This window comes from Ochotona curzoniae, unplaced genomic scaffold (assembly GCF_017591425.1).
Source record: "Ochotona curzoniae isolate NIBS_2020 unplaced genomic scaffold, NIBS_Ocur_1.0 contig_4797, whole genome shotgun sequence".
NCBI classification, from domain to species: domain Eukaryota; kingdom Metazoa; phylum Chordata; class Mammalia; order Lagomorpha; family Ochotonidae; genus Ochotona; species Ochotona curzoniae.
In genome coordinates, this window is record NW_024466390.1 from 2,222,793 (window position 1) to 2,250,159 (window position 27,367).

The following is a 27,367-nucleotide window of genomic DNA, read 5'->3' on the forward strand; positions in this document are numbered from 1 at the left end:
GAGGGGCGCGACCTTGGGCCTGGGTTATTTAAACCTCCAGCAGCCTCCTGGCAGCTGGTGGGTCTCAGGACGGGGCGTCTCATGCCTGGATCCCGGACGGCCGCCATGGGCACATGGTGAGCCGTCCTCCCCGGGCGGCCAGTGCGCCATTGGTGCCAGGCTCCGTCTGCTGGCCGCCCGGCTGGGGAGCTCTGGGGATTTGGTTCTTTGAGTTGCTGCTTAATTAGCTCCAGGTTGAACCCATTGTGCTTCTTGGACCTGAAACAGGCAGTAACTCTTCCTTAGCAAAACTTGTAATAACTAATAATGCTGAGCACCAAATACCAGACATGCAGAAGCTATGGCTTGGGGCTTGCCCTGCACAAGTAGCTCCAACAGTTGGCCAATATGTCAACTGGTAATGGAACAGAGTAGATTAGGCACGACTGAGCAAACCTTAGCCCACAAGTAAAACTAGAAACCAGGAGGGAGCAGAGGTCATGCCGAGCTAGGCTCTTGTACCTGCTGGTCTGTGGGAGCCTGGGACGCTAAGCCACAGTGTCTAAGGCAGAGTTCGGGACAGGGGAGGGGCTGTGCCAAGCTGAGTCAGAGCATCCATTGGCAGGCATGTGATCTATGCCTGGGAACGGACCCGGTTGGGGAGCAAAGGGGACAACCCTAGCTGGGCTGAGGTTCCCACCAAGAGGCGCGTGGCCTGGAAGGGGGCTGCGTTCTGATCTGGAAACAGTTGTAGTCTCCCTTGGCACAAGTGTGGACTGGGATTGGATGCACCGAACTGGGCCGGACCCTGACTCCCCCTGGTGTTCTGGAGGACCAGGGCAGATGTGGGATGGACTAGGCAGGGTCTCAAACCCCTACTGAGCCATGTGTGAGCCATACGTGGGTATGGACAAACCATGGCTGGGCTGGAACATCCAACAGCAAGAAACAGATTGGGTTGAAGGCCAGTCAGGAAAAGCCACAGTTCCTGCTATGACACTAGGTGGACTGAGTAGGGTTGGCTCATGGATCCACTGGTAAGCGTGAAACCTGGCATTGGGAGAGGTTCTGATGGAGGAGCCTGGGCAACTCCTCTGGCAGGACACAGACCCAGCAGGTAAACGCGAGAAACATGATAGGAAACAGCCCAGAAAAGGCCATGGAAACCTACCCACTGGCATACAGTTGGCAGACGTGGGGCAAGACCAGACTGAATCTGTCCACATCATCCACTGGCAAATCCAGGCACCAGTGTGGGTCGAGCCAGGTTCGGTCGCAACAAAGACTAGTGCACATTATGGAATGCCGAGGTGAGGTTGCCTGTACCAGAAGGGACCGCAGCGCCCAACCAGCCTGAGAACAAGAAAGGAAGTGGGCAGAGCTGGCAGGGGAATAAGGGAGGGTTCCTTTGCTGGACAGCTACTTCCGCAGGAGAGCATGGGCTGGGATGGGGGCAGACCAGACTAGGCAGAGCTACCACACCTGTGCGCCTCATGTGGACTAGATCAGGGAAAAGCCAGGCTGGGCGGATTATTCCTACTGGTGCAAACAAAATTAAAGTGGGCGAGGTTTGTTTGGGCAGCATCAACTGGAATCTGGGAGTGGGAGAGGCCTGGGAGGGAAATAGTGGGCTCATCCCTCTTGGGTTACCACTTCCACGGGAGGACATAAAACTAAGACAGCGGCTGGGGTGGAATGGGATGTGGGACAGACTGGATTACTGCTACACTTACTGGCAAACCAGGGTAGGGGGTGGGCCTGGTTGGGGTTATTGTGGGTCGCTCCAACATAGGCTACAGCTCCCGCTGGTTTATGTGAGGGCCAAGTATGTGCTGGGCAGAACCAGACTGGACTGCAACACCCATTGGTTCCGGTGGAAGTCGGGAGTGAAAACAGAACCAACCCAGGAATTGCAACCACCAGCTGATTGGAGCGATGGACGGTGCCAGGCCCTGTACTTGTTAGCACATACAAGAAGTTTCTTTGGAGATCTTCCTAATCTAAATGCTGGACTCAGAACCATAACAAAGAAAAGAGAGAAGACAGAACAGGTCAACCAACCATCTAAGCTATGATGGACTATGTCAATCAGTGGATTTTTCAAAGACCTCATAGTGCTTGGAGCGGCAAGATTGACAGCGATTCATAACTGTTGCAATATCAAAACCACTTGAGCAAGAACCTCAGAGCATGCCCTACACCCGGGACTTGGGGAGGGTGGGAAATTGGGTGGGCCTTCTCCCTTAATACCCCCCTTTTAAACATGAAGGTAACAATATGGAAAACATATTAGTATTATCCACTTTCCTGTAGCCCTTGAACCTTCTTACCCTAATTAACTATGTAAAGAATGTCAAAATAGAATTTATTAATAAAAAAAAAAAAGCAATAGAAGATGGTCCAAGTGTTTGGGGCCTTGACACCTATTTGGGAGCTCTGGTAGAAGCTCCTGATTCCTGGCTTCAGTCCAGCACAGCCCTGGCTGTTGTAATGTTCTGGGAAGTTAAGACCTCTCTCTCTTCATGTCTCTGCTTTTGTAACTCTTTCAAATAAAGAAAAAAAAATCTGCATTTGGACATATGTGCATTCACAAAGCCGTTGTTAAGTGGAACAATGGGAATGCCATTGCCGGCCTGGACCCATGACTTCCGAAGCTGTCCTTCTGATAAGATCAACTATCCATGTTGTTATGTTAGTGCTATTGGGGTACATATTAACTGACATCACTCTTCTGGGAATCTGTCATCTGTCACGATGACACGGATTTTCCTCTACTTGCCATGCTCACAAAGCGAGGAAGTGGGGAAACAATCAAATCTTATCATACTAGCCCGTTACGCAGTTCAGATCTGTGCATTGAAAGGAAACTCACCAAAGTCTACTAGTTTAACCCCTCCCTCTGTGGTCAGCAGAATGTTGTTCCCTTTCACATCCCTGTGGATGGTTTTGTTGTTATGCAAATGTTGAAGTCCCTGGAAGGTGAGAGGCACACCATGACTCTTCAAGCATTAGACAAAAAATATTTTTCAGATAACGCATTCCTCCCAAATCAGTAGGAAACAACACAGACCATGTGAAATTCATACTTTTAAATATTTCCCCTTGAATCAATCAGGTTAAAGTGCATCCTTTTCATTCTACAAATATAAAAATTCACAAAGCCACAGTGTACTGCTTAGCTTTTATCAGATATTTCATTTAACAAGGCGTTGATCCCCTCAGAAGGAACCATTCTATTTACAAGAAAGTGACAACTAACCTGCTTTATAGTAGAAAATACACATTTTCACCAGAAAATTAAACTTGTGCTAATGGACATTAAAATGGGAAAAGGGTGGGAGAGAAAATTGGGGAGGGAGGAAGAACAGGGGGAGGGACGAACCCTTATATCTACAACATTGAATCATGGGAAACAATAAAAAGTACACAATTTCTATCTTCATTGTTATTAAATACCAGAGTAGGGGCTGGTGTTGTGTCATAACAAGTTAAGTTGCTGCCTGTAACACAGGCAAACCATATGGGTACGAGTTCAAGACTTAGCTGCCCTACTTCCAGTACTGCTCCCTGATAATGTACGTGAGGGAGTAATAGAAGATGGGCTAAGCGCATGGGCTCCTGCACCCATATGGGAGACCTGATTTGACCAAGCCTAGTTTTGGCTATTGTTGCCATCAACAGATGGAAGATCATTGTTCTTCTCTCTCTGCAGCTCTGACTTTGAAATAAGATAAATAAATCTTTTTTTAAAGAAAAACAGATAAATCTTAGTATAGTGAATGGAACTTACATCTTTTATTTGACTAGAGCTGCCTCAAAATTAATGTACAACTTAAATTGCCTTACCATGAGTGCTTCATGTAAAATGTAGGCAATGATAGGCTCACTCATTCTTTCTCCTCTCTTCAGGAATCCTTTTACCAGGTCAGTCACCGACCCTCCGCTGCACAGCTGAAAAACAACAGTCAAGGTGGGTGCTAAAATAGACAACATCAGAGTCCCAGGAAACTGTTCCAATTTTGTTTCAAATGACTACATTTATGGATCCTTAATGAAACGAATACATAAACTTATACTGGTATCCAAGGAGTAATTGGAATATACTTCTCAAATGAACATTTAGAAGAGGGTGTGAAAAAGCATGGGCTTGATTTCTAAATTCAAATTCACAAATAATTTATTCCAGAAGTAGGAGCTGAAGCTTAAAGCATCAGGGATTTCTGACAGCTTAATGACTAGCATAAGAGATTCCATGACCTCAGACTGCATCCCTTTCTATGACACATATGCATTAATTTTGAAATGTACCTCCTTTGGGCAAAAGCAACAACAACAAAAAATCGAAATGCACTGAAAAGATTACTAATAATATTCCAGAAAATGCTTCTAAAAATATGTTTTCTGAAGTCATTAGCATCCTACTCTTCAATGCCTCCTAAAAGCAAGAAGGAATTTGAATAGACAACCAAAAAGAAGGATTCTCAAGTTAGGCAACATTAAATCCCACGAGAAACATTCCGAAGAGCTACAGGCTTGCCAGAACAGAGAGACACTGAGATGAGCAGTGGATGCGAGCCTGGGTCTGTGACCCAGCGCCAGTAGATGCTGAAGCTTTGGCCCCGCCAAGCCCCCTCACACCTGATCCTTTCAGCTGTGGCTCCCAGACTTGCCTCCTTCTGGGGCTCCTGTCTGTGCCCTCCCTCCCCTCTCTCTGACCTGTCAGACCTCCCTTCCCACCTGCTGTTCCCCTCAATCTCCAGGAACTAAAAGAATCATCAGACAGCAAACACAGGTGAGAGCAAGTATATTCTTAGCCTCCTAGTTTGAAATAGGGAATAAATTATCTCACAAGCTTTTTATAATGTGGTAACCAAATGCACGAATTATTTTGCGACCTTGATGCTCTTTGAGCGCCTCCATATTAAAGGTGAGGAAATCAAGGCATAGTTATAATTGGTCACTACAAAGAGCATTGTTTGCTGGCATTGCACTGATGCACAAAGGTACTAATAGGTGAAACAGGGGAAGATGGTTGACAGGTGCTATCTACCCTTTCTGCTCAGTTTTTCTGCAAACCTAATGCTTTATTTTTTTTAAGATTTATTTTATTTTTATCGTAAAGTCAGATATACAGAGGAGGAGAGACAGGAAGATCTTCTGTCTGATAATTCACTCTGTAGGTGGCCACAATGGCTGGAGTTGTGCTGATTTAAAGCCAGGAGTCTGAAACCTCTTCTGGGTCTCCCACGTGGCTGTAGGGTCCCAAGCCTCTTGACTGCTTTCCCAGGCCACAAGCAGGGAGCTGGATGGGAAGTGGGGCCCATATGGGATCCTGGCACATACAAGGCGAGGACTTTAGCTGCTAGGCTACCATGCCAGGCCCCAAATCTAAGGCTTCTTACAAAAAAGAAAAAAGTGTTTTAAGCTTTTTGAAAACATCAAGAATATGCAAAAAGGACTGAAATATAAATGAAGGAGTCCACCACATTAGCCCAGTCCAATACAAATAAAGCCCCTTCATCGTATATCTAATAATGATCTGAATTATTCTACATATGGGTAAATTTCATGCCTGATATGTATTTACATTAGTGAGATTCTGGCACACAAATATTTTATATTAAAATTTTTATTTCTCTTCATTTATTTTAAAGGCAGAAAGACAGGAAGAGAGATGGAGACCAGCAAACAGAGCTATTTTATCTGCTGCTTTTCTCTCCAAATTCTACAAGCTGTAGGGCTGGGCTGGGCTGACACCAAAAGGCTACATTCAATCCAGGTTTCCGGTGAGGGCGGCAGGGACATAGCGCTTGAGCCACGATCACTGTTGCTCCCAGGTGTGCCCATTCTCAGGAAGTTGGCATAGGGAGCCCAACTGGGGCTTGCAGCTCAGACATTTCAGCAGGAGACCCAGGCATCCCAAATGCCATTTAACTGCTACACCCAGGTCCTACTGTATGCAAAATATTCTTTATGTGATCCTCACACATACATGTTTTCATCGTCATGGTATTTTTGGTGAAGAAACTGATTTTTTAGAAAACTGTGTTTTATTTCTTTCAGGGAAAATTTATGCAATTGAGAGCAAAGGCAAAGAACCAAGGAGGTGTGTCAACAATGGTGACAGCTGCTGCCACCTGGCGCCCTCATGGGCACTCAGGGATAGGACTTGTGCCTGGGGGGATTCTGCTCCCAGGGGTCACTTCCCAGTGTGGACATGTTTCTTCTTCCCAGGGTTGAGGGGCTGCTGCTGTCAACACCCGGGGGCCAAGGTTGCTGTTAACACAACCCCAACTGCATAGGAGAGTGCCAGCATTGCTGACGTGGGGCCAGCAACAATGACCTAGATTAAGGCGATCCCTGCACATTAGCAGTGGAAAAAGAAAGAATTCTGTCCGAGTTCCGCAGAGCTGCATTCGGGTGACACGGAGAAAGAGGAGAAACAAAACAGCCGGAACGTGTGGGGTCTGCTCTCACACAGGCAACCATTTTCCTCCAGGTTTTGTTGCAGCATTTACTCTGGGTGCAGAGTGCTCTGGAACAAAGAAGTGTGGGATGGGGAGGGACAGATGAGTCGAATTTTTTCCCCTTCTTGTTTGTTATTTTTTCCTTGGTGGGTAATACTCAGAAGACAGGCTTCTCTCGAAACGGAAGCTAGTTTTACTAGCTCCACAAGATGGTGATTGGTCATTTTCCTAAGACTCAAGCTGACCGATTTTTTTTTTTTTTTAATTTTACAGCCAGTCCATTTATTACAGCCAAAGCAGGATTTTTTTTTTTCTTTCACAGTGACATCGTAGTCTAATCTGACAGGAGCCACGGAGCTGGCCTCAGCATCGATGATGCGAGAGGCGCGGCTTCCGGGAGACGCTGTCTTCTGAGATAAAGATCAATTAAAGTCACATGGGGAGGTGAGGGGGAAGACGCCGTGCCCTCTGTCTTAGAACCCTGTGAACAGTCAACCATGAAAAAAAAAAAAAGATGATTTCATAGTCCTTTATGTTATAGATATTAGTGCAAAACACACACAAATTACAGGCAGGCATGTTCAGGAAATAGAACAGTAGCGCGGAAACCACAAAGATGGCACTCATCAAAAATACTAACCACAATCAGCATGAGCAGAAAGGGTGTCTTATCTAAGGGTTCAAAACAGCCACCTCACTGAAAATAAGAGGACAGACATCTACAGCAATCAACCTCTCCCCATCATGTTTAAATTTTGTTGCTTGAATTTCACCTGACGCATTCCTTTAAAAAAGCCATTCGTTCTATGAGCAGTTCAAATCAGATGCTCCTTTTCTACAAACACGTCCTACTTGACGTCAACTATTTCCCACAGATAGTAAAGTACAAATATTAGGAACCATATCATGTCATTTCATGTTCCCAATAAACACAGGCCATCTACCTTACACTTAAAACCCACTTAGAAAACAAGATCAAGAACTGTAGTCAAAATGTGAAAGATGTGGAATTAGCAATAAAAGTCAGATGCACTGAAACTGTATAGATAACACAGTATATTTGAAAACATAAGAAGCCATATTTTCCTTTTAGTTTTCTGTTTTGCTACTGGCTACACATTAGCAAAAATGACTCATCATTTGGAAGTCAGAAATGCGAGAGTAAAAAGAAAAATGGAAGAGTGAAAGTAACAAACGTCAAAGAGAAACCAACAACTGGAATTAGAGGCGGAAATGCCTGATTCTGTACCCTCAAACTTTCCACTTTCAGATGTCACATTTTGGGAAGGAATACTTTGTTCTCTCCTGAAAGAGACCGTGATGCATGTCTATTTTGTAAGTCACACATACTGGGAATTGTTTTTAACTTTTGATACTTCTAGGCCTATAGATAAGAATCAGTGTAAATCTACTACTTGCCTTCAAAGACACAAAACTTTCATTTTACATGTTGCGTTCATTCACTCATCTGCTAATGGACACTGATACAGAGCATTTTCTTCTTATTTCTTTTTAAAAATTTCTTTATTTCTTTTTCCTTCCCAGTCTGCCCTTCCTGTTCACATCTCTTCCAAATCCTTGCAATAGGAATTTGAAGTTTTTCTTGTGTGAGACAAGGACCCAGACAGTAGCTCAACAGATCACTATCCCAAATGAGCCCTAAACTCCTTGGAAACTTTCCTATGCCAAAAAGAGTTATTGATGAAAGAAATCCGGTTTCCTCATTTTGATGAAATAATTTTTATAAATTTCAACACTATTTTTTCAAAAAATATTATTTATTTTTATTGGAAATGCAGATTTACGGAGAGAAGGAGAGACAAAGAAGATCTTCCACCCACTGGTTCACTCCCCAGGTGTCCGTGATGACTGGAGCTGAGCTGACCTGAAGTCAGGAGCCAGGAGCTTCTTCTGGGTTTCCCATGCAGGAATAGGGTCCCAAGGCTTTGGGGCATCCTTTACTGTTTTCCCAGGTCACAAACAGGAAGCTGGATGGGAAGTGGAGCATCCAGGGCACAAACCGGCACCCATATGGAATCCCAGCACTTGCAAGGCAAATATTTAGCCATTAGGCCATTGTGCTAGGCCCAACACTGATGATATTTACCAATAACAAATTGTGAGGTTAAAAGGTTTTTTTTTAATATTAAAATGATCTATTTTAGTTGACTATGCTGTAGGAAAGATATTTTTAGTCTCCCTAGGCAATATTTATAAATCACTGCATATGAAGAGACAATCAAATAGTATACCCACAAAGTGTACAAGAAAAATGAAATGAAATTCTTTGAGGCAGTGCATTAGTAAAATCTTTATGTTGCTTTTCTGTTTTCTATGGTTCTTGTGTTTTTCATCTTTTAAGAGTAATTGTGCTTGGGCCCGGCGGCGTGGCCTAGTGGCTAAAGTCCTTGTCTTAAATGCACTGGGATCTCATATGGGAGCCTGTTCTAATCCTGGCACCTCCACTTCCCATCCAGCTCCCTGCTTGTGGCCTGGGAAAGCAGTCAAGGATGGCCCAAAGCCTTGGGACCCTGCACCCGTGTGGGAGACCTGGAAGAAGTTCCTGGATCCTGGCTTCGGCTCGGCATAGCAATGGCTGCTGTGCTCACTTGGGGAGTGAATCATCTGACGGAAGATCTTCCTCTCTCTCTCTCTTCTTCTCTGTATATCTGACTTTCCAACAAATAAGTAAATCTTTTTAAAAAGTAATTGTGCTTTAATAGACTTAGTGAATAGTTAAATGTAAAAAACAAGTCATCAGTAATAAATAAAATACAGATGACAATTTTTGAAATCATATAGCTTTTTTTTTTCCTTTTTCCATGCCCATTGGTTTGTCTGTTTCATAGTGGTTATGTCTGCTGTTAGGGTACTAGGGGCAGGGCTGTACACAGACCTTGACTGGGAGGAGTCAAAGTTCTTAACAGTCCTCTTTCTGTGGTCCGTGTCACCTCCCTGTGCCTGTCTCATGTGGCAAATGGATGCCTCTGTTGTTTAAGCAGGGCTAATGCTCTAACTTTCTTTCTGAAGGAAAAGTCAAGAGGAGTTAGTGCAAAATGTTAAAGAAATCCAAAGAGAGAATGAGCACAACAAACACAAAAATGAGTAAATGGGTTGTGGGCGTTAAATAGGAACCCACTACAAACTCCACTGTGACTGCTTATCTTCCTGAATAACCTTAAAACACGGTCAGAACTCTCTAATTCCTCATTTAGAATCAGCAAAATCTCAACAGTCTTAGATACAATTTACTCACATCAGCTAGATAATGTATGCCCTTTCCTATATAAAGAAAAGTAATAAGATAATGATAAAGCTGAAATGTGGATTTATTTCTAGTGAGTATAAATGATTAAAATACATAGAGTGAAATGCAAAGGTCCTTGAATTAGCAATAAATCATGAAAATGAAAATGAATATGCATTTTTCTTTTGAAATAATTGCATCCAGGTGAAAACATTATGTGATAGTCAGCCTTTGTGGTTTTTAGATGAGCAAGAGAGACCAAAAATTGAATCTACAAGAATCTGATGAACCCTAGAGAATTGCTCTGCCACACAATGTTCAGACATACCCATGATGTGCCTTAATTAAACAAAATTGGAGTATAATTTTTCCAACCCAGAGCCACAGTAATTAAATGATCGAGTAGTGTTAAAAATTAATTCTCCATCCCAGCTGGTACTAAACATTGGAGCAACAAAAGCTGAATTAGAATGGGTAATATCCCATAAACACATCATTGCTGTTGACTTCCAAAGAGAGCCTTGCTAAGTTCTCTGGATGTCTTTCCTATGTTAGGAAAAGACAGGACATTTCTGACTCAAGTTTTGACGAAGAATTGCTGTTTTGTGAAGTCAGTCCTTCTGAAATTTGCTGCTTTCCAATGGTGTTTTGCTTATTTAAAGATGTTCTAGGGTGTCAGCTTATTTTGACAATGTTTGTGATGCTATAAAAGCAGAAAAGTTCACTTTTTACTACTTGGTCTCATTTGATAGAAGTACTATCAACCTTCACTTTAAAATATTTTTGTATTCACTGATTTTAAGCAAACATTTGCAAGAGAAACTTCTGGATCCTATGACAAGGCCCCATGTAACATTACAAGGCACTGCTACATATTTCCGTTGCCCAGATTTTCACTGCCAACACATGGCTGGGGTAGTTGATTGATTTATTCTGTTCTCCATCCTCTGTTGTGGTACCAGGTGTCCGCTGCAGGTTCCGGTGGACTGCCATATCCTCATGTGCACCTGTCCACCACTCTGTCTGAGCCTCTGAGGAAGCTCAGCTTTGACATTTGAAATCCATGGTCAGACCATGGAATCTGCATTTCTCTTCATGGTTCTGAGTCTGGCAGTTTGATTGGGGAGATCACCAAAGAAACTTTGTCTGAGTTGATCCCAGACCAGATTCTTGTGTATGCTTGCCAGTACAGGGCCCAGCACAGTCCTTTGCCCCAATCAGCTGGTGGTTGCAATTGCTGGGTCAGTTCTGTTTCCAGCCCTGTCTTCCACACGAACCAATGGGTGTTGCAGTCCAGCCTAATTCTGTCCAGCACACACTTGGCCCTCATGCAAACTAGTGGAAACTGCAGCCCAGTTGGGGAAACTCTCAATAATCCCCACCAGGCCCAGCCCCTGCCCTGGTTCCCGTGTTTGCCCATATGTACTGCAGACTTGTTCAGTCTGTCCCACATCCCATTCAGCTCTCCTACATGTCAATGGGCATTAAAGCCTAGTTCAACCCAACCAGACCCACTATCCAGTCCACACACATGCTGGTAGGTGCTGTTCTGTCTATCCAGGTCTGCCCCAGTCCTGGTTTTTATGCTTTCCACTGGGAGTGGTAACCCAAGAGGGAGGTGCCCACTATCTCCCTCCTGGGCCTACTCCAGATCAGGTAGTTTCCAGGTGGTCCTGTACCTGGAAACTCTGTCAAGTTTAACTTGACAGAATTAGCCCCTAGTGCCAGCATATGCCAGCTGATGCTGCAGCAAAGCCCAACCAACCCTCATCCATTCTGATTTATGCTTGCACCAGTAGGGACAGTCAACCAAGCCTGGCTCTTCCCTGATCTGGCTCACATGAGGCCCACAGGTGTTGTAGCCCTGCCTGGTCTGTTCTGCCCCCAGCCCAACTCATGCTCTCTTGCGGGAGTGGTGTTCCAGCAGGGGAGCCCTCCACATTCCCCCTACCAGCTTTACCCCCTCCTTCCCTGGTTCTCACATGTGCTAGTTGGGTGCTGCAGCCCAGTCTGGCATGGCCCCCTCACCTCGACATTTGCTAGTGGGAGTTGTAGCCTGGCCCGGCCTGGACTGTCCCCAGTTCCAGCTCATGCCTGGTGAGGGTTACAGTCTAGCCCAGCCCAGTGGGCACCAAATCCCTGCTGTTGTGACTGAACCTGGCCTGACCTATACTGTTCTGGTGCTCAGATTCACCAGCGGATGATGTGAACTGGTTCAGCCTGGTCTGCCCCCGACCTGTGCCAAATGTATGCCAGTAGGTACCTTTCCCTGGCCAGGTCTGGGCTGCTCCCTATTGTGGTTCTTGCACTCACCTGCAGGGACTGTGTCCTGACAGAGGAATTGCCCAGGCTCCTCCATCAAAACCTCTCTCAATGTCAGATATTGCACATGCCGGTGGGTCCATGTGGATCCTAGCAGGAACAATAGCCTTTCCTGATTGGCCTTCAACCCATTCTGGTTCTTACTATTGGATGTTTCAGCCCAGCCAAGGCTCGTCCTTACTCACATACAGCTCACACACAGCTCAGTAGGGGCAGAGACCCAGCCTAGCCTGTTCTACATCTATCCTGGTCCTCCAGAGCACCAGGTTGTGTTGGAGTATAGCCACACAGGACTCATAAGTAGGCTGGTATATCAGTATGACCCACACAGATTATTCGAACTCTCTCCTCTAAACCACCAGGTCTCAGTACCCATGTCTACCTCACACATTGAAAAAGAGAAAATAACCTATTGGAAGAATTATTGAATAAAGTTCTGTGAGTTTAATGAATAGCAAGACATCTCTTGTCATCCTATATTTTCCCCTCACAGTTTACCTATCATCTGGCACTTGTGCTCTAAGAAGTAGGTGCTTTCCGCAAACACTGAGCGTTTGCAGGAGAGCAAGTCATAAAACAGTTACATTTGGTTTGTTCCCTCAGTATATCTTCACATGTTTTCCATCTTGTCTTTTAAATCAAAATAAAAGGAAGCACATCCTAGTAGAGACTGGTTTTTGTAGCCAGGGCACCAAATAGCAGCCTTTTAGATGGGAGCTGGGAATGGCTGTTCTCATACTCAGGGGCACGGAAGCAATCATAATTTCCACCTCCACTGTGATGGTGGTACTCTGTCAAGGGATGCTGTCAGAGAAATTGAAGCATGCCCGTCTTCTCGTGCCCTGCTTCCCTGGGCCCCTTACACATACCCAGGTCCTCAAGAGCATCATGTCAACTTCTGCAGACTGGTGATTCTATGGTAGAGGCCTTGAAGGATCATTGAGAAACCCATGTTTGTTCCAACACATCCTCTCTGTCATTCTGTTTCCTTTCCTAGCGACAGACTTTCACATTCTGTACTGATGGAAGTATAAAGAGCACTATAGAAGAGCTCATGGTGATACAGAGGTTGTTAAGCAGCTGCTTGGGACATCCGTGATGCCCAAGACCACTCTCTGCTTCTGACTCAGCTTCCTGCTACTGCACACCCTGGGAGACAGAAGTGATGACTCAAGTACTTGAGTCCCTGCACCCCCAAGCGAGACCAAGATGAAGTTCCTGGGCCCTGTCTTCAGCTTGGCTCAGCCCTGATTATTGCAGGCATTTGGGGACTGAGTGAGTGGATGGAAGACATTCTCCCCACCGCCTCCCCTCTGTCTTTTTCCCACTGTCTGTCATTCTGCCTCTCAAATAAATAAATCTTAAAGAAAAACAATGCCTGAAATATGAAAGTAGTTTTTATGTCTATGCAAACCACTTTAATGATCTGAAATGTGCATTTGAGAGACTATTTACTGGATTTCTGTGCTTTCAAATACCACCTGTAATTGCCAGTCTTTGATCTCCTGAAAGGGATATAATTCCAAAGGGAAAAATTGCTACAATTGGAAGGCAATGAGAGAAAGCAATGTCGTTATTAAGAATGAACAAATCAGGAGCAATTCAAGTGAATCGTGGAAGGCAGTGAGTGTTAGCACTGTAAAAGGAGCAATTACTGCTGACAGTGGATGACGAGGACAAGCTCTTGGAACAGAGCTCTGTCCTAACTCTGAACCCAGGCCCCATTACGGGGGAAGACACACCAGGCAAATAGCTCCTGAGAGAGAAGACGAGATTTCCTGACGCACTTCAGAGGCGGCTGTGCATCAGCCCAGGAAGAGGCGAAAATTGTGGGGGAAATCTCAATTCTTCCTTTGTGTTCGTCAGACAGTAAAATGCTCAAGGCAAGCCCTGTCTTGTTCAATTTCGACTGTTTTATGGTCTCAGATGAGAAGCCTATGCGGAGAACTTTCTTTCCTGGTCCCTTCCCCCATCCTGGATTCTCAACTGCACACGGGAGCTCCAGGAAGCAGAGTCGGAAGGGGCACCCAGATCTTGCTAAACAGCTCAGCCAAGACATGTGACAGTAGTAGGCAGAAAGGAAAGCAAGCAGGGGCTTTAGAAAGGAGGCATAAGGAAAAACAAACAAGCCCAAAACACTGTTTTTCTCTTTATGCCAGCATCATTAGGAGAAATTGGAAATACAGAGTGACATTAAAAATCCCTGTCAATGTGAACAAGCAAAGGAGTCCCCCAGAAAACAGTCTGCCCACCTCTCACTAGGCAGCTTCATACTCATCTGTAAATGCAATCCCAGATGTGTATAAAAGGCCAGTTCTTCTGCTAAATGTGGGCAACATCTAGGGTATAAAGTTAAACACAAGGAGATTTAGGAAAGAAAAAAAAAAACCCTACAAACAGAATCTTGTATACCAATCTAAAAAAATGAAGGAAAAATACATGAGAGAGAAAATAATGTATGAAAAAAGAAGAAATAATTCCCAAATTATAACTAGAACAAAATTGGTCTGCTCAGCAAAAGCTGGGAAAACAACATTCCTGTGATTTTAATTCTGAAATAGCTGGGTGCTTCAAAACACGCATGGGGAAAATGGAATTAAGAGAGATTATTGTGGGGCAGCAAAAATGGAAATCTCTGCATAGTTATTGCATGCTGTGCATGTTCTACCACCAGCCAGTTGAAGACACCCTTATTCAAGTACAGTGATTTTCCCCAGTGGAAGTCCCTAAGCGTGGTTTGTCCAGCCTGCCAGCACCTCCCCCATGAACCAGGCTCACAGTGAGGGTTGTCACTCAATGCTCCATTCACCCCCACCCGTACACCCCTTCTTTATGGGGATTCATGGCGGCAGCTTAGCATTGTCAGCACAACTCACTGAGCGACATCACCCTTCTGTGGCTACTCCTGCGGTATCCTCACGCAAAATGATTTATTTGGACTTCATTATGATAAAAGGTATAATTAGCAGTCATTTTGTAAGACAAAGTACTGGTGCCACAAGCCAATTTTTCTGCAAGTGCCATTAATGCAGCACCTGCACTATTCATGTTTAGACATCAGGTAATTGTGCAGCTAGCCACTTACGTGTCTGTTTAATTAGTCTAATTTACATATGCAAATAAGCTGTACACCCTAATCCCCTTTACAAATTCGGATACATTAAGTTTCTGAAATTTCATCAAACCACATCTTTTTGCAGTCCCAATATTTTCATCTGATAATAAAATATAAGGACAAGGCTTAAAGAAGCTGTGAAGACGCCATGTGTTCATGACATCTGTGTGCTGCCTTCCTGTCCTGAATGCTCCAGAATCATTGTTTTCTGCTCTACAATAAGATATGATATGATATAACATAATATAATATAATATAATATAATATAATATAATATAATATAATATAATATAATATAATATAATATAATATATCTGTGTATATATTAGATAAATATATATATATTTAGTTGGGATCAGCAGTTCCATGGCTCATCTAACTCCACTGACATACTACCAAAAAGTAAGGATTCTAATAAAGCGAACAGAGGGATTTCACAAGAAGAAAAGACAATAATTGATGACTCAATATTTTTAAGCTCTGGGTAAAGATTAATGCTTTATTTTGTTGCCCAACTAGGCCTACATTAGAATCTTCAAATCTTTATCTAAATGCTAATCTACCAATTATTCCACATGAATGAAAAACTAAAAACACATCCCTGAAAACATTTTGAAGCATATGCATAATTTCATTCAAGACTTCACCAAGGGGCTAGCATGATGGCTCAACGGACTAATACTCTACCTGCAAGTGCCAGGATCCAATATCGGCATTGGTTCATGTCCCAGCTGCTTCACTTTCCAACCAGCACCCTCCTTGTGGCCTGGGAAAGCAGCGGAGGATGGCACAAAGCCTTGGGATATTGTACCTATATGGGAGACCTGGAAGAAGCTCCTGGTTCCTGGCTTTGGATTAGCTCAAATCTGGCTGTTGCAGCCTTTTGAGAAGTGAACCAGTGGATGGAAGGTTTTTCTCTCTCTGTCTCTCCTATCTACCTCCCCAATAATAAATAAATAAATCTTTAGAAAAGACAAATAGCAGAATAATGAACTTACAACTGTTTTTGAAGGACTATACTACTGTAATATATAGAGAAAATCAGTATGAAAAAGGGGAAGGGAAATCCCTGAGCCTATGGAAACTGTACCATAAAATTAATTAATTAATTATTTTTTAAAAGGCTTCATAAAAAATTTCTTCAACATCATATCTCAAAAACAAACACAAACATTCAGTAAAATCTTTAAAATTCTCCACTAAGGAAAGACATAATGGTTTAAGTTCATAATTGATATTTATTACTCAGGATAATTAAGTTTAGATGAAGAAAAGTTTAATTTTGTTTTGATATATAATGAACTAAAAGCACAAAGCCAGCTTCAGACTAGATACATAGAATTTTTGAAATCATACAATTTAAGAGCTATGAATGGTTACTTAAAAATTACAAGTTTGTAATCATACAGAGCTTCAGCTGTTGAACAACGTCAGGAAAATGTTTTTCTACATTTTTAAAAGCTTTGCAATTAAAAGCAGCAGAAGAAATGTACATTTGTTTTTTCTTGCTGCTCCTGAATCTCCACAAAAATGCTGGTCATGGGATGAAATATTATAAGCCACAAAGCAAAAGAGGACAGGAAAAGGGGAGAGCAGTCAACAAAGGATTTCAAGAAAAGTTCATCACAGGAAGGGCTGGTGAGCAAGCTCTCAGAGAGGCTGCTTTGGGGTTGCCTGAGCAGATGACCCAGGGAGTGCCCATGGAAAGCGGAGGTGCAGACAAGGCTGGGAGGGAAAGTGGCAGGAATCCATGATTAGGACGATGGAGCCGGGCCTCCCACTCACACTCAGGGAAGGAGGGAAGGTGGAGGCTGTGTGTTCCCTCCAGAAACCTAACGGGAAGGGATCAAGAAAGGGAGGATTCCGTCCAGCAGAGCAGCTGAGTCAGCAAAGTGCTCAGGTGCATGGCAAACCTACAGAGTGGAGTTGAGCAGTGGACAGTTTCAGAAGGGTGATGGACAGTCTCACCAAGATGAAGAGCATGGGTCAATGAACTACATGTTGCCAGGTGCAGCTATCACAGCACATCAGAATGGGAGCCCATCTGGAGAAAGTGGCCCCATGACTCTGAGTTATCATTCCTTTTTTTCTTTTTTTGAAGATGTGTGTATTTATTTGAAAGTCACAATTAGACACAGAGCGGGAGAGGCAGAAAGCAATGCCTTCTATTTGATGGTTCACTCCCCAAGTTGCCCCAACAAACCAAAGCCAGGAGCTTTTTCCATGTCTCTTAGGTGGGTGGTGGAAGTCAAAGCACTCAGGTCATCTTTCCCTGCATTTTCCAGACCACTAACTGGGAGCTGGATGGGAAGTGGAGAAGCCAGGACAGGAACCAGCAACCCATCAGGGTGGCTTTTCCTGCTTTGCCACATACTGGCCCTGAATCCGTGTTTCTATCACTTTCTATGATCAGCCCCATGGTACCACTTGTATTTTATTAACCAAGAAATGGGATTTAATTTAAAAAAATGATTAAGTTCATCTGAAATTGTATTAAGTATAAAACAGAATAATTTAGGAGTAAAAACATAGAAAACAAATGAGTAAGTTAAAGATAAAGTGGTTTTTGAGAGTTTCACATCTTTTTCACAATGGCCATACAATGTTTGTAGAAACATTTAAAAATCAAATAGGAAAACAGGATTGCAAAGGATGAAATTGATGGAGTGTATGCCTAATTCCTGAGCCAGCTAAAATTTAATGGCCAACAGGTGATCCTTCTGTAAGTAACTAAGACTCACGAGGCACTCCAGAAGAGACCTCACTTGTGAATGGAATCCAGCTCTAATGCACGAGCCTTGCCTCTGTGTAAGGGCCTCTCGCCATCCTGCCAGTCAGCAAAGACTGTGGCCAAGGTTGAGAGCAGCCTTCAGCAGACACCAAACCCACTGGTCACCTTCACGTAGGCTTTCCAGATTCAAGCTTCCATGATTTCTTGCAAATTACTCAGTCTGTGCCTTATTATTATTATTATTAATATTATTATTATCAAATTGTTATAGCAGCTTAAGACAGGGCCACTTCTCAAAGCAAGGGGGGCATTCCAGAAAGACACAAAGCAAGCAAATGCTAGTAAGATGATAGTGAACACAATACATGCTGTGACCACCAGTGAAGTTCAGCTATTTGCTGTCCCTGAGCTTGGTAGACAACACCTTTACAATTTCTAATTGATGACCATGAATGATCACATCGCTTAAGAAATCATGTTCAATGAAAACCAGAAAAGCTGAATTCAGCTCGGACAGGCTGTTGCCTCAGGAGGGCACCTTCTAGAAACCTGCATCTGGGGGTTGTCCAAATGCAAGAAAAGCCACATCCAGATGTGCAAGCAGACTCCCCCATCTCCTGCTCAGCAATAACGCAGTATTAACCCCATTTCTACTAAGTTTATCCCACTCGGGGACAATAAATACCTTTGTTTAACAATAATCACTTGGTTAGTTTTTCTGACCATTTCCTTCCCTGAAGCGGCACTTAGCTCTGTTAGTGGTGCTATCATGAATAGGGGAGACCTGGGTGGACCTGTCTCTGGTGTTCCTGCTGCAGAAACACCAAGTGAGCATTACATCTAGACCAAAGACGCAGAATCTCTTACCTCCAGAACCAGCCACAGTTTATCCCCGTTGACTTTATCCTTCTTAAAGTAAATCCCATAGAATTTAACCACATTGGGATGATCAGAAAGTGCTTTCAAGATGTTATATTCTGCTTCAATCTCTTCATCGATATCCTGGTTTCCCAAAAGCCACAAAAAGAGAAATAGGGCAAATTAGGAAAAATGGCACTGATTTCCTGGGACAGAAACGAATTCTGTCAAAGCAATAGCCTGACAGTTTTTATTGTGCTTAGGAATCTACTGAAATTACTTGCTTACATTGTTTAAGGGGTGAGATTATCATTTCCATGCTAACATGATACATCTTAGGTTATACTAATTTTATTGAATTTTTTTACAAAAAAGATTTTATTCATTTTACTTGAAAGTGAGAATTACAGAGAAGAGAGGTGGAAAATAGAGAGAACCACATGCTGATTCACTCTGCAGATGGCCACTGCAGCCGGGTGTGGGCCAGGCCAAAGCCTGGAGCCAGGAGTTTCCTCCAGGTCTCCACATGGCTACCTGAGCCCAGGCACTTGGACCATGTTCCTCTGATTTTCCCAGGTCATTAGCAGGAAGCTGAGCAGGAATTGCAGCAGCTGGGACTTGAAAGAGTGCCCATCTAGGAAGACAGTGTTGCAAGTGGCAGGTTTATCTACTACATCATAAACATTGATCTTAGCTTCACTGAAATTAAAAAAGGAGGCATAAAAAAGGAGACTGTGGATGCAGTTAGTCACTAGCTTTAACACGGCAGCAAAGACACAGATGTGAAACAAAAATATTTAGGACTATAATTTGGTTCATTTTGTTTCTGTAGAATACAGTACCCTTGGGTGCTATGTAAAAACAAAACAAAACAAAACAAAACAAAACAAAACAAAACAAAACAAAACAAAACAAAACAAAACAACACATCTGTTCTGGGTCCGGCACGATAGCTTAGCAGCTAAAGTCCTCGCCTTGCATGCTCCAGGATCCCACATGGGCTCCATTTCTCATCTAGCTCCCTGTTTGTGGACTGGGAAAGCAGTAGAGGACAACCCAAAGCCTTGGGACCCTGCATCTGCGTGGGAGACCCGGAAGAGGCTCCGATTCCTGGCTTCGGATTGGGTCAGCTTCAGCCATTGCTGCCACTTGGGGGATGATTCATTGGACAGAAAATTTTCCTGTCTTTTCCTCCTCTCTATATATCTTACTTTCCAATAAAAATAAATCTTAAAAAGAGAGAGAGAAAGAGAGAATTAAATCACCAGAGATATAGCAGGCTGCCACTTTGTCAGTAAAAGTGCAAGTTAACCCCGTAGCTACACTTCTAAAAAATAATATATGTATATGTATGTGTATATGTATAAACAGATGAAAAACTCACAGAGTAATAAAAAGCAGGAAGCCTTATAAATATTGCTATGACAGTCTATCTTGTTCCATGGAATCATGGAATCATGGAAATAGACCATAACGTGGAACTGAGCTTTACATATAAAAGAACAAGGTCAGGGGCCAGTGTGGTGGGATAGCATGCTAATCCTTTGTCACTTCTGATCCAGCTCCCTGTTTATGGCCTGGGAGGGAACAGGAGTCCTTGGGCACCTGCACCCACCTGGAAGACCTAGAAGAAACTCCTGGCTCCTGGCTTCACATGAGCTCAGCTCCAGCTGTTGCACCAATTTGAGGAGTGAACCAGTGAAAGAAAAATCTCTCTGTCCCTCTCTCTGTAAAATCTGTCTTTCAAATAAGCTTAGATAACTTAGAATCAGAGATGGTTAGTGTGAACTCCATATTTAAAATCCAAGTCTACTACTTTGCTCATTTAATCCCTTTATGGGACAGAAACTTATTAGTGCATATTAGGGAGTGTCACCCTGAACAGCTATAACAAAAAATCCAATCTTTGTAAAAATGCCTGGATACATTTACATTTATTCAAGATTGTAATCTCGGGGTTATCATTTGTGACATGATGAATGGAGAGTGTGTAAATAATTCTTAGACATATATGTAGTATGACAAGAATAAAAGAAAAAAGAATAAATGAAGAACTAGAACAGAGGAGGGGAGAATTTGGATCATGGACCATGTAAGGTCCACAAAATCATTTGGTCTGGTCCTGCCAAGCCGACTGCGAATGGGACTCAATTTGTATGACCTGTAAAGGATGTTATAAATTTCATAATGATTGTTGGTAGAATAAAGGTCCTTCCCTATGCTATTGTTATAAACTCTATTTCCTTACAGTAACAGGATAAGACAGTTATTTATGTATACAAGTATACTTTACGTGAGTAAATGATGAGCAATGAGGTTATGTGGATTATAATCACGTCTCTGCTCCATCAAGAATGCGGAGTGGGAACAATACACTCATGATAGGGCAGACAAGGATTAGAATTCTCCTTTCTTGCTGCCATGAGCCGCAGCCCCTAACAGCAAGATTAGAGGGAAGGGGTACAGTCACCTTAGTATAACTTGTGCCTCTTTTGCAAGGACTGAGATGCCACCTGGGTTGCTCACATCCCATGTGGACGTGTCTGCTTCTGATTCTACTTTCTCACGAATACAGATCTGGGGAGGCAGCAGTGTTGGCTCATGTCATTGGGTCCCTGCCACCCACATGTGAGACTCTGACTTCTTTCCTCCTGGCTTCAGCCTGGTTTCAGCCTCATTCAGCCTCAGTTCTTGTGGGCACCCGGGGGTTGCAGCAGTAGATGGAGGCTATGTCTCTATCTCACTGACTTTTTTCTCTCTCTTTCAAATAAAATGAAAAACAAATACATGGAATGAAAATCAATCCATAAGACTCTCCCTTGCTCAAAACCATGGAATAATGTTGTTCCAAAGAGTTTAGCAAAAACAAACTGTCAAAAAAAACCAAAAAAAATTACAAGGCAATCCTTCAAGGAACCAAGTGGTCCAGAGACATCTTTCCAGGATCCTGCAGCTTGCCAGTGCACATGCCGTGACAAGGACCCAGGACTCTGATGTCCTCCTGGCAGCCGTTCATCTGCCTCATCACTGGGGACCCTAGGGAGTGCATGAGGATTTAAGTTCTTCTGGCTCGGCCATGGCATAAGAGAGATGGGGATCTGGAACTATCCCTCATGGTGGGCTCTTATTCCCAGAAAACACTCTCAAATTTCTCCTCAGGGAAAAAGCCTGACATTTCCTCTTCTCACACCAGAGACCTGCCAAGAAGTAAGTGAACCCTACTGTGGCCCTGCGTAAGCTTAGCTCAACGGAACCAGGCACAAAATCTAATTCTTCACAAGGGAGAACTCCCTCCTAGCTGTGAGTCCACACCAGTTCTGCTCTGGAAACTTTGAAGCAAAGCTGAATATCAATTCCCTTCTGTTAAAAAAATAACCTGAATTAAAAAAGATACTCTTTAGGTTGACTTAAGATGTTCAGCTGAAGCGTAAACAAATACAGGGGAAAAAGATGTCAGGTGAGGACGACATTTCAGATCATTCCAGACCTATGGGTTACGGGGCGTGTGTGTGCACGCGCGTAAGACTTTTTCAACTTTTATTTTTTGAAATAATGTTGTTTAAATTCATTTTATGGACAAAGTCTTAATACTACATTAAATAAAGAATTCAACAAATAAAAAGTAAGCATACTATAGTCCAATAGAAATATAGACAAGAGCTGTAAACAATAATGAAATGCAAAGATGCCCCTTTCACTCATATACTGTAAATTTTAAAAGTCACAAATCATAGTTCAACTCTGCTGTTGTAGCCATTTGGGGAGTGAACCAGCTATGGAAGAGCTTTCTCTCTACTCCTCCTCTCTAAATCTGCCTTTCAAATGAAAAAAAAGATATATATATATATAAAAGATATATACATATATCTTTTTTTTAAAAAAAGTCACCGATCATTAAAACTACAGTAGTAAATCATTGTTGACAACTTTTTTTGCAAAGATTTATAGCAAAGCTTGACAAAACACTATATTTGTGGGCAAACCAATACAAGACTTCAAAAAGTCTAAAGAAATGTTGAGTCAATTCTTGAATTGTCAAGACATGCATTTTGTGCCTTAATGCATATGCAATAATTGCATAAACTTAGAAAAATTAAATCAGTAGTCTTTGAAATATTTTTATCCAATTTTAACTGGTTTTAGAATGGTGTTTTAATGAATAAATCAAGTTGAGATACTTACAGACATTAAGTTACTGGGCAGGGTTTGTGACTTACATGAACTGGATCCAGAATTTTGACAGCTGCTTTTTGACCATTTTTCTTATTCAAGACTTTAAAAACTTTCCCATAAGTGCCTTTTCCAATGGTTTCAGTAATTTCCCAGGTGTCAGAAGGATCAGGAAAGTTATCAAAAATGATTGTCTTCCCAGTTAGTGGAAACATCTCCAAGGTTTAAATCACTGGAGAGAAAAAGTAGAGTTTCCTTTTCATTTGGCTGTGACATACTACACGGCACACAGGATGCTGCGGAGGATTTGCTCATATTTTACAGTCAGGACAGAGACAATAGTGATGGGACGCTGGCCAGAGTCACAAACAATTGTCATTTATTCTTGGCAAAACGATGAATAGGAGCTTCGCAATGCTTTGTGAGCAGGGCTTTATGTTTTATATAGTTTCATCTTAAATGCTTGTAATTTCCTTCAGATGAAAATAAGAGATGTTTATATCATTTTGATTGACTTCTTCACGTTCCAGTGTGACAATAAATCAAAGAATTTCAGAATGAACCTTAACCATGATAAAAATTCAACCTCATTTAAACAACTCCCACACTTAATAAAATAGGGGTTATGTTTCGCATCGCTTTTTTTTTTTAATAAAAATCATTGATGCACTCTCTCTGTTGCTTTTAGAATGGGTGTTCTTACTCACTACAACCTACCAGGTTCTTTAACACTTGACCCTTGCCCAGCCACCTGTCCCTGTGCGTTCACACTTCTTCTGTCAGTTTCTATGATCCAGCCATGTGGGTCCATCAGGTGATTTTGTCCTTGCCTGAAGGTCTTAATATAAACCATCCCCTCTTCCCACTGCCTGTGGTATTCTGGTTACAGTTTAACACACACTTATCTTTCTGGTCTCAGCTTAGCTGTTCCTTCCTGCAAATGTGACCACTCCCCCTTCTGGGGTACTTGCCGCCACTTCCATATACTCAACACCAATCACTGGCTCAGTGCTAAGATTATTGATCGATCAGATAGAACAATGCAGTCAACAGTGTAAATGCAGTGGTGTTTTTTGAATACCACAATCAATAATGTCAAAGTTTGATTGCATTACTAAGTATCATTTATATATCTGATATCATCACTGTACACCTTGCTCCTCCATAGTATTAAAATAACAAGCAAAAATCAGTTAACTAAGAAAATATGGTCAAAGACACCAAGAGGCTTTGTAAAAGAGATTCTATAGATAACGTAAGATTCCAGGTTTCTTGACTTCTAGCTAATGGTCTTCAATGTCCTTGTTCTCTGTATATACAATTATTTCTATAAATTACCCAAGAAGTAGAGGGAAGAGAATTAAAAATTAAGAAGTGATCCCAGTATTTTTGGCAGCATCACATTTTTCAATTCTGTACTGAAAAAAATGACACTGCTTTTAAGTTTTAAAATGGGTTTTCATATGTTTACACATATATTAATAAAAATGTGATGAAACATAAATGCATTCGTATCAAGATTAGCCTATGAAATCCATTCGGGTGACCACACAACACTGAACCCCACCCACACTGCCAAGGCACTGACACCCCACCTTCTGTAAGTGTATCAACCCTCTTCAGTCTCCTCCTCCTAATTCTTTTCTTGTTCCCAGCCCAGATCCTATGATTTACTTATTTCAGACACCTCAGTGCTCAGTTTTGCAGGGAAAAAGAAAAATTCTGGTTAGGCTCTCCATCATCTTCACGCCTCCCCGTATAGGTGTAGGAAACCAGGCAATGACGCAGAAAGGTGTTCCTTTATATTCTGGATAACTAATCTGTGCGAAGATCCTTAACTCTTTCAAGCACCCAATTACACCTGCCTGTCCCACGTGCTCCCTTTTCACAATAATATTCTCTCATTGACCTTTCTTCAATGATTTTATCTTGGCTGACCAATTCCTCTTATTAAACTACATCCACAATTCTCTGAATAGTGCCCAGAATACAGTAGGCAATCAGCAGACACTGGCTAAATAGACAAATGTTTGTTCATCTCTTAATTCTAATAGCAGATCTAGCTGAATCACTTTCAAACTTAACAAGGCTTACCTATGTGCCTCTGCCAAATAACTGGTGTTAAATACACAGCTGTGGAGCAAACAAAAATTTTTTTTCAAATAAAATTATCTTAAGGGCAGGTAAAAACAATGATTAGAGAGAACTGAAGAAGATACAAAAAGCCCTAGCAAATAATAATATTCTGGGAGCTAGTATCGTAGTATACAATGTTGAGCTGCCACTTATGACCCTGACATCCCATAGGAGTGCCCATTTGAGTCCTGGCTACTCCACTTCAAGTCCAGTTGCCTATTCCCTACATGGGAGACTCCCTCAGGGTTCCAGGTTCCCATCTTTGACCTAGTCCAGGTCTAGCTATTGGCATCTTTTGAGCAGCCAGCCAGGAAAAAGAAGGTTTTAAATTCCTGCTCTTTATTCTCTCTCTCTCTCCTTGCCTACTTCCCTCACATGCTCTGTTTTTTCAAATAACATAATTAATGCCTTTTTTGGGGAAAAAAATCATTACATTCTGGTTAATTCAATTTAAAGGCACACCATCTAGTAAACATCTATGAATGTAACAAAGACTCTATGACTCCATGAAATACACTTGCAAACTGTTTTTGAACACTCGGTCTTTATAAAATTTGTACCTTTGATCCAACATGCAAAGAGGTAATCAGTAATAATTATCTCCTCAAATGATTTCATAATCAGTGACAAGATAACTACCTCTTACATTTACCTACTTGAGTCATGCAAATCAGCATTGATGCCATCTATAAAAAATAAGTGTTAGAGCAAAAGACAAATTATGTCTTGTTAAATGTCTGAAATAGGACTTTTCAGTCAGGAAAAGGACTCATTACGTGGAATACTGCCTTCCAAACCACAATGTTGCTGTGCACACTCTCATTTCTAACGTGTTAACTGTGAGGAATACACTGTTGGCTTTTCAACATGTGAACATAAGAATTCCTTGAAAACATAGCTGACCACCAAATGTGTGTTGTATATTGAGCTGAGGTCTGGGGATACAAAGGTAAAGAAACCTATGGCTGTGTTCATCAATAAGTAATTGCATCGTTTTATGACAACTCATAGAGAACAGAAATAGGGCTATAGTCCGATTAGGTGAAGAGGAATTAATTCTGAAGCATTCAGGAGAAGGGGCAGGGAATAAACCATTGGAACAGGCTCCTAACCATGGGAGGAGGCACCTTCCAATAGCAGAACAGAAAACTGTAGCATTCAAAGGAGTAGGGGCTTCTCTACAATGTGTGTAATTTCTGTGTCAATCGAAGTTTAGAGCTGCATACTGCTCCTTATAAAACAACAATCACAGTTATTTTGGAAAGAGGATCTCATCAAATCCTGTTTAGACAAAGCAAACACTACTCCCAAATGATAGCTAAAAATAAATCCACTTACAATGACATTTTAAGATCATACAGTAAGAGATTTTTAGAATTAGGCTACAAGGAAATCTTTGACCTTCTTAAGGTCAATTTAAGTTTATTCATTCCTAGAGAAGAGTTGCAGACACTTGGTGCAGGGGTTAAGATGCTGTTTTGCACACCCACACCCCATGTGCCTCGAGTGCTGCCAACTCCAGCTTCCTCCCAACGTGCTCCCTGAAGGGCAGCGGGTAATGACTCAAGTTTTTGCCAGCCATGTGGGAGACCTGGATGGAGTTCCCCTAAGGCAATTCTTCTGTTGGGGACACTTGGGGAGTGAACCAGCAGATGGGAGAGCTCTCTCCATTTCTGCTACTCTACTTTCTAAACAAATCTTTAAAAAATTTATCAAAAAATTTAGGTTTTTGATTTTTTTCATAATTAAATTCTATGAAATCTTTAAGGATGATATCATATTGTCTTAAAGTTTTTCTATTTACTTATTTTTCTTCATTAATATTTTGTGATATATATTAAGATTATCCTATTTAAAATCTTAGCCCACCCCCATCCTTCTTCTAATACCTGATTCTCTTAATTCTGACATACTCTAAAGCACCTATAAGCTCTTTCCACATGACTTAACATCCTGTTTATTATGTCTCATTCATTCTCTCCACTTCTAAAATTGAAGCTTCTTGATGGCTGAAATTTCTGTATAGTTTGTTCAATATTCTATCCCAAAGATAATAAAATGATGCCTGAAACCAAGCTGGTGATCATGTTTATGGAATATTAAGCAGAATGAATGAAAAAGAGTAACCAGAAAACAGAAATGTGTCTAATGGTTTCAGCAACAAATTCAAATGCTTTTAAAAAATTCCACTGTATATGGTTTTTTTTCCTCCACAGAAAACAGTGAATAGCTATATCAGACATATTTAAACCCCATAAACTTACACCAAGGCACATTATCATCAGTCTGCAAAATGATAAAGAAATTCGGGCCCGGCGCGGTGGCGCAAGTGGTTAGGGGTC

General features: G+C 42.1%; 1 protein-coding gene across 1 annotated transcript in view; it reads right to left on the bottom strand.

Moving 5' to 3' along the window:
* The window catches only part of MYO3A (myosin IIIA), a 158,265-nt gene extending 135,153 nt beyond the window's left edge, over positions 1 to 23,112 (bottom strand). The window contains exons 1-4 of the mRNA XM_040988058.1: positions 22,937 to 23,112; positions 18,729 to 18,863; positions 3,826 to 3,930; positions 2,852 to 2,951 (exon numbers count right to left, since the gene is read on the bottom strand). Coding sequence (XP_040843992.1) covers positions 2,852 to 2,951; positions 3,826 to 3,930; positions 18,729 to 18,863; positions 22,937 to 23,104 — 508 coding nt within the window. The 5' untranslated portion in view covers positions 23,105 to 23,112. The remainder of the gene's footprint in view (positions 1 to 2,851; positions 2,952 to 3,825; positions 3,931 to 18,728; positions 18,864 to 22,936) is intronic.
* Between the last annotated feature and the right edge of the window lie 4,255 nt (positions 23,113 to 27,367).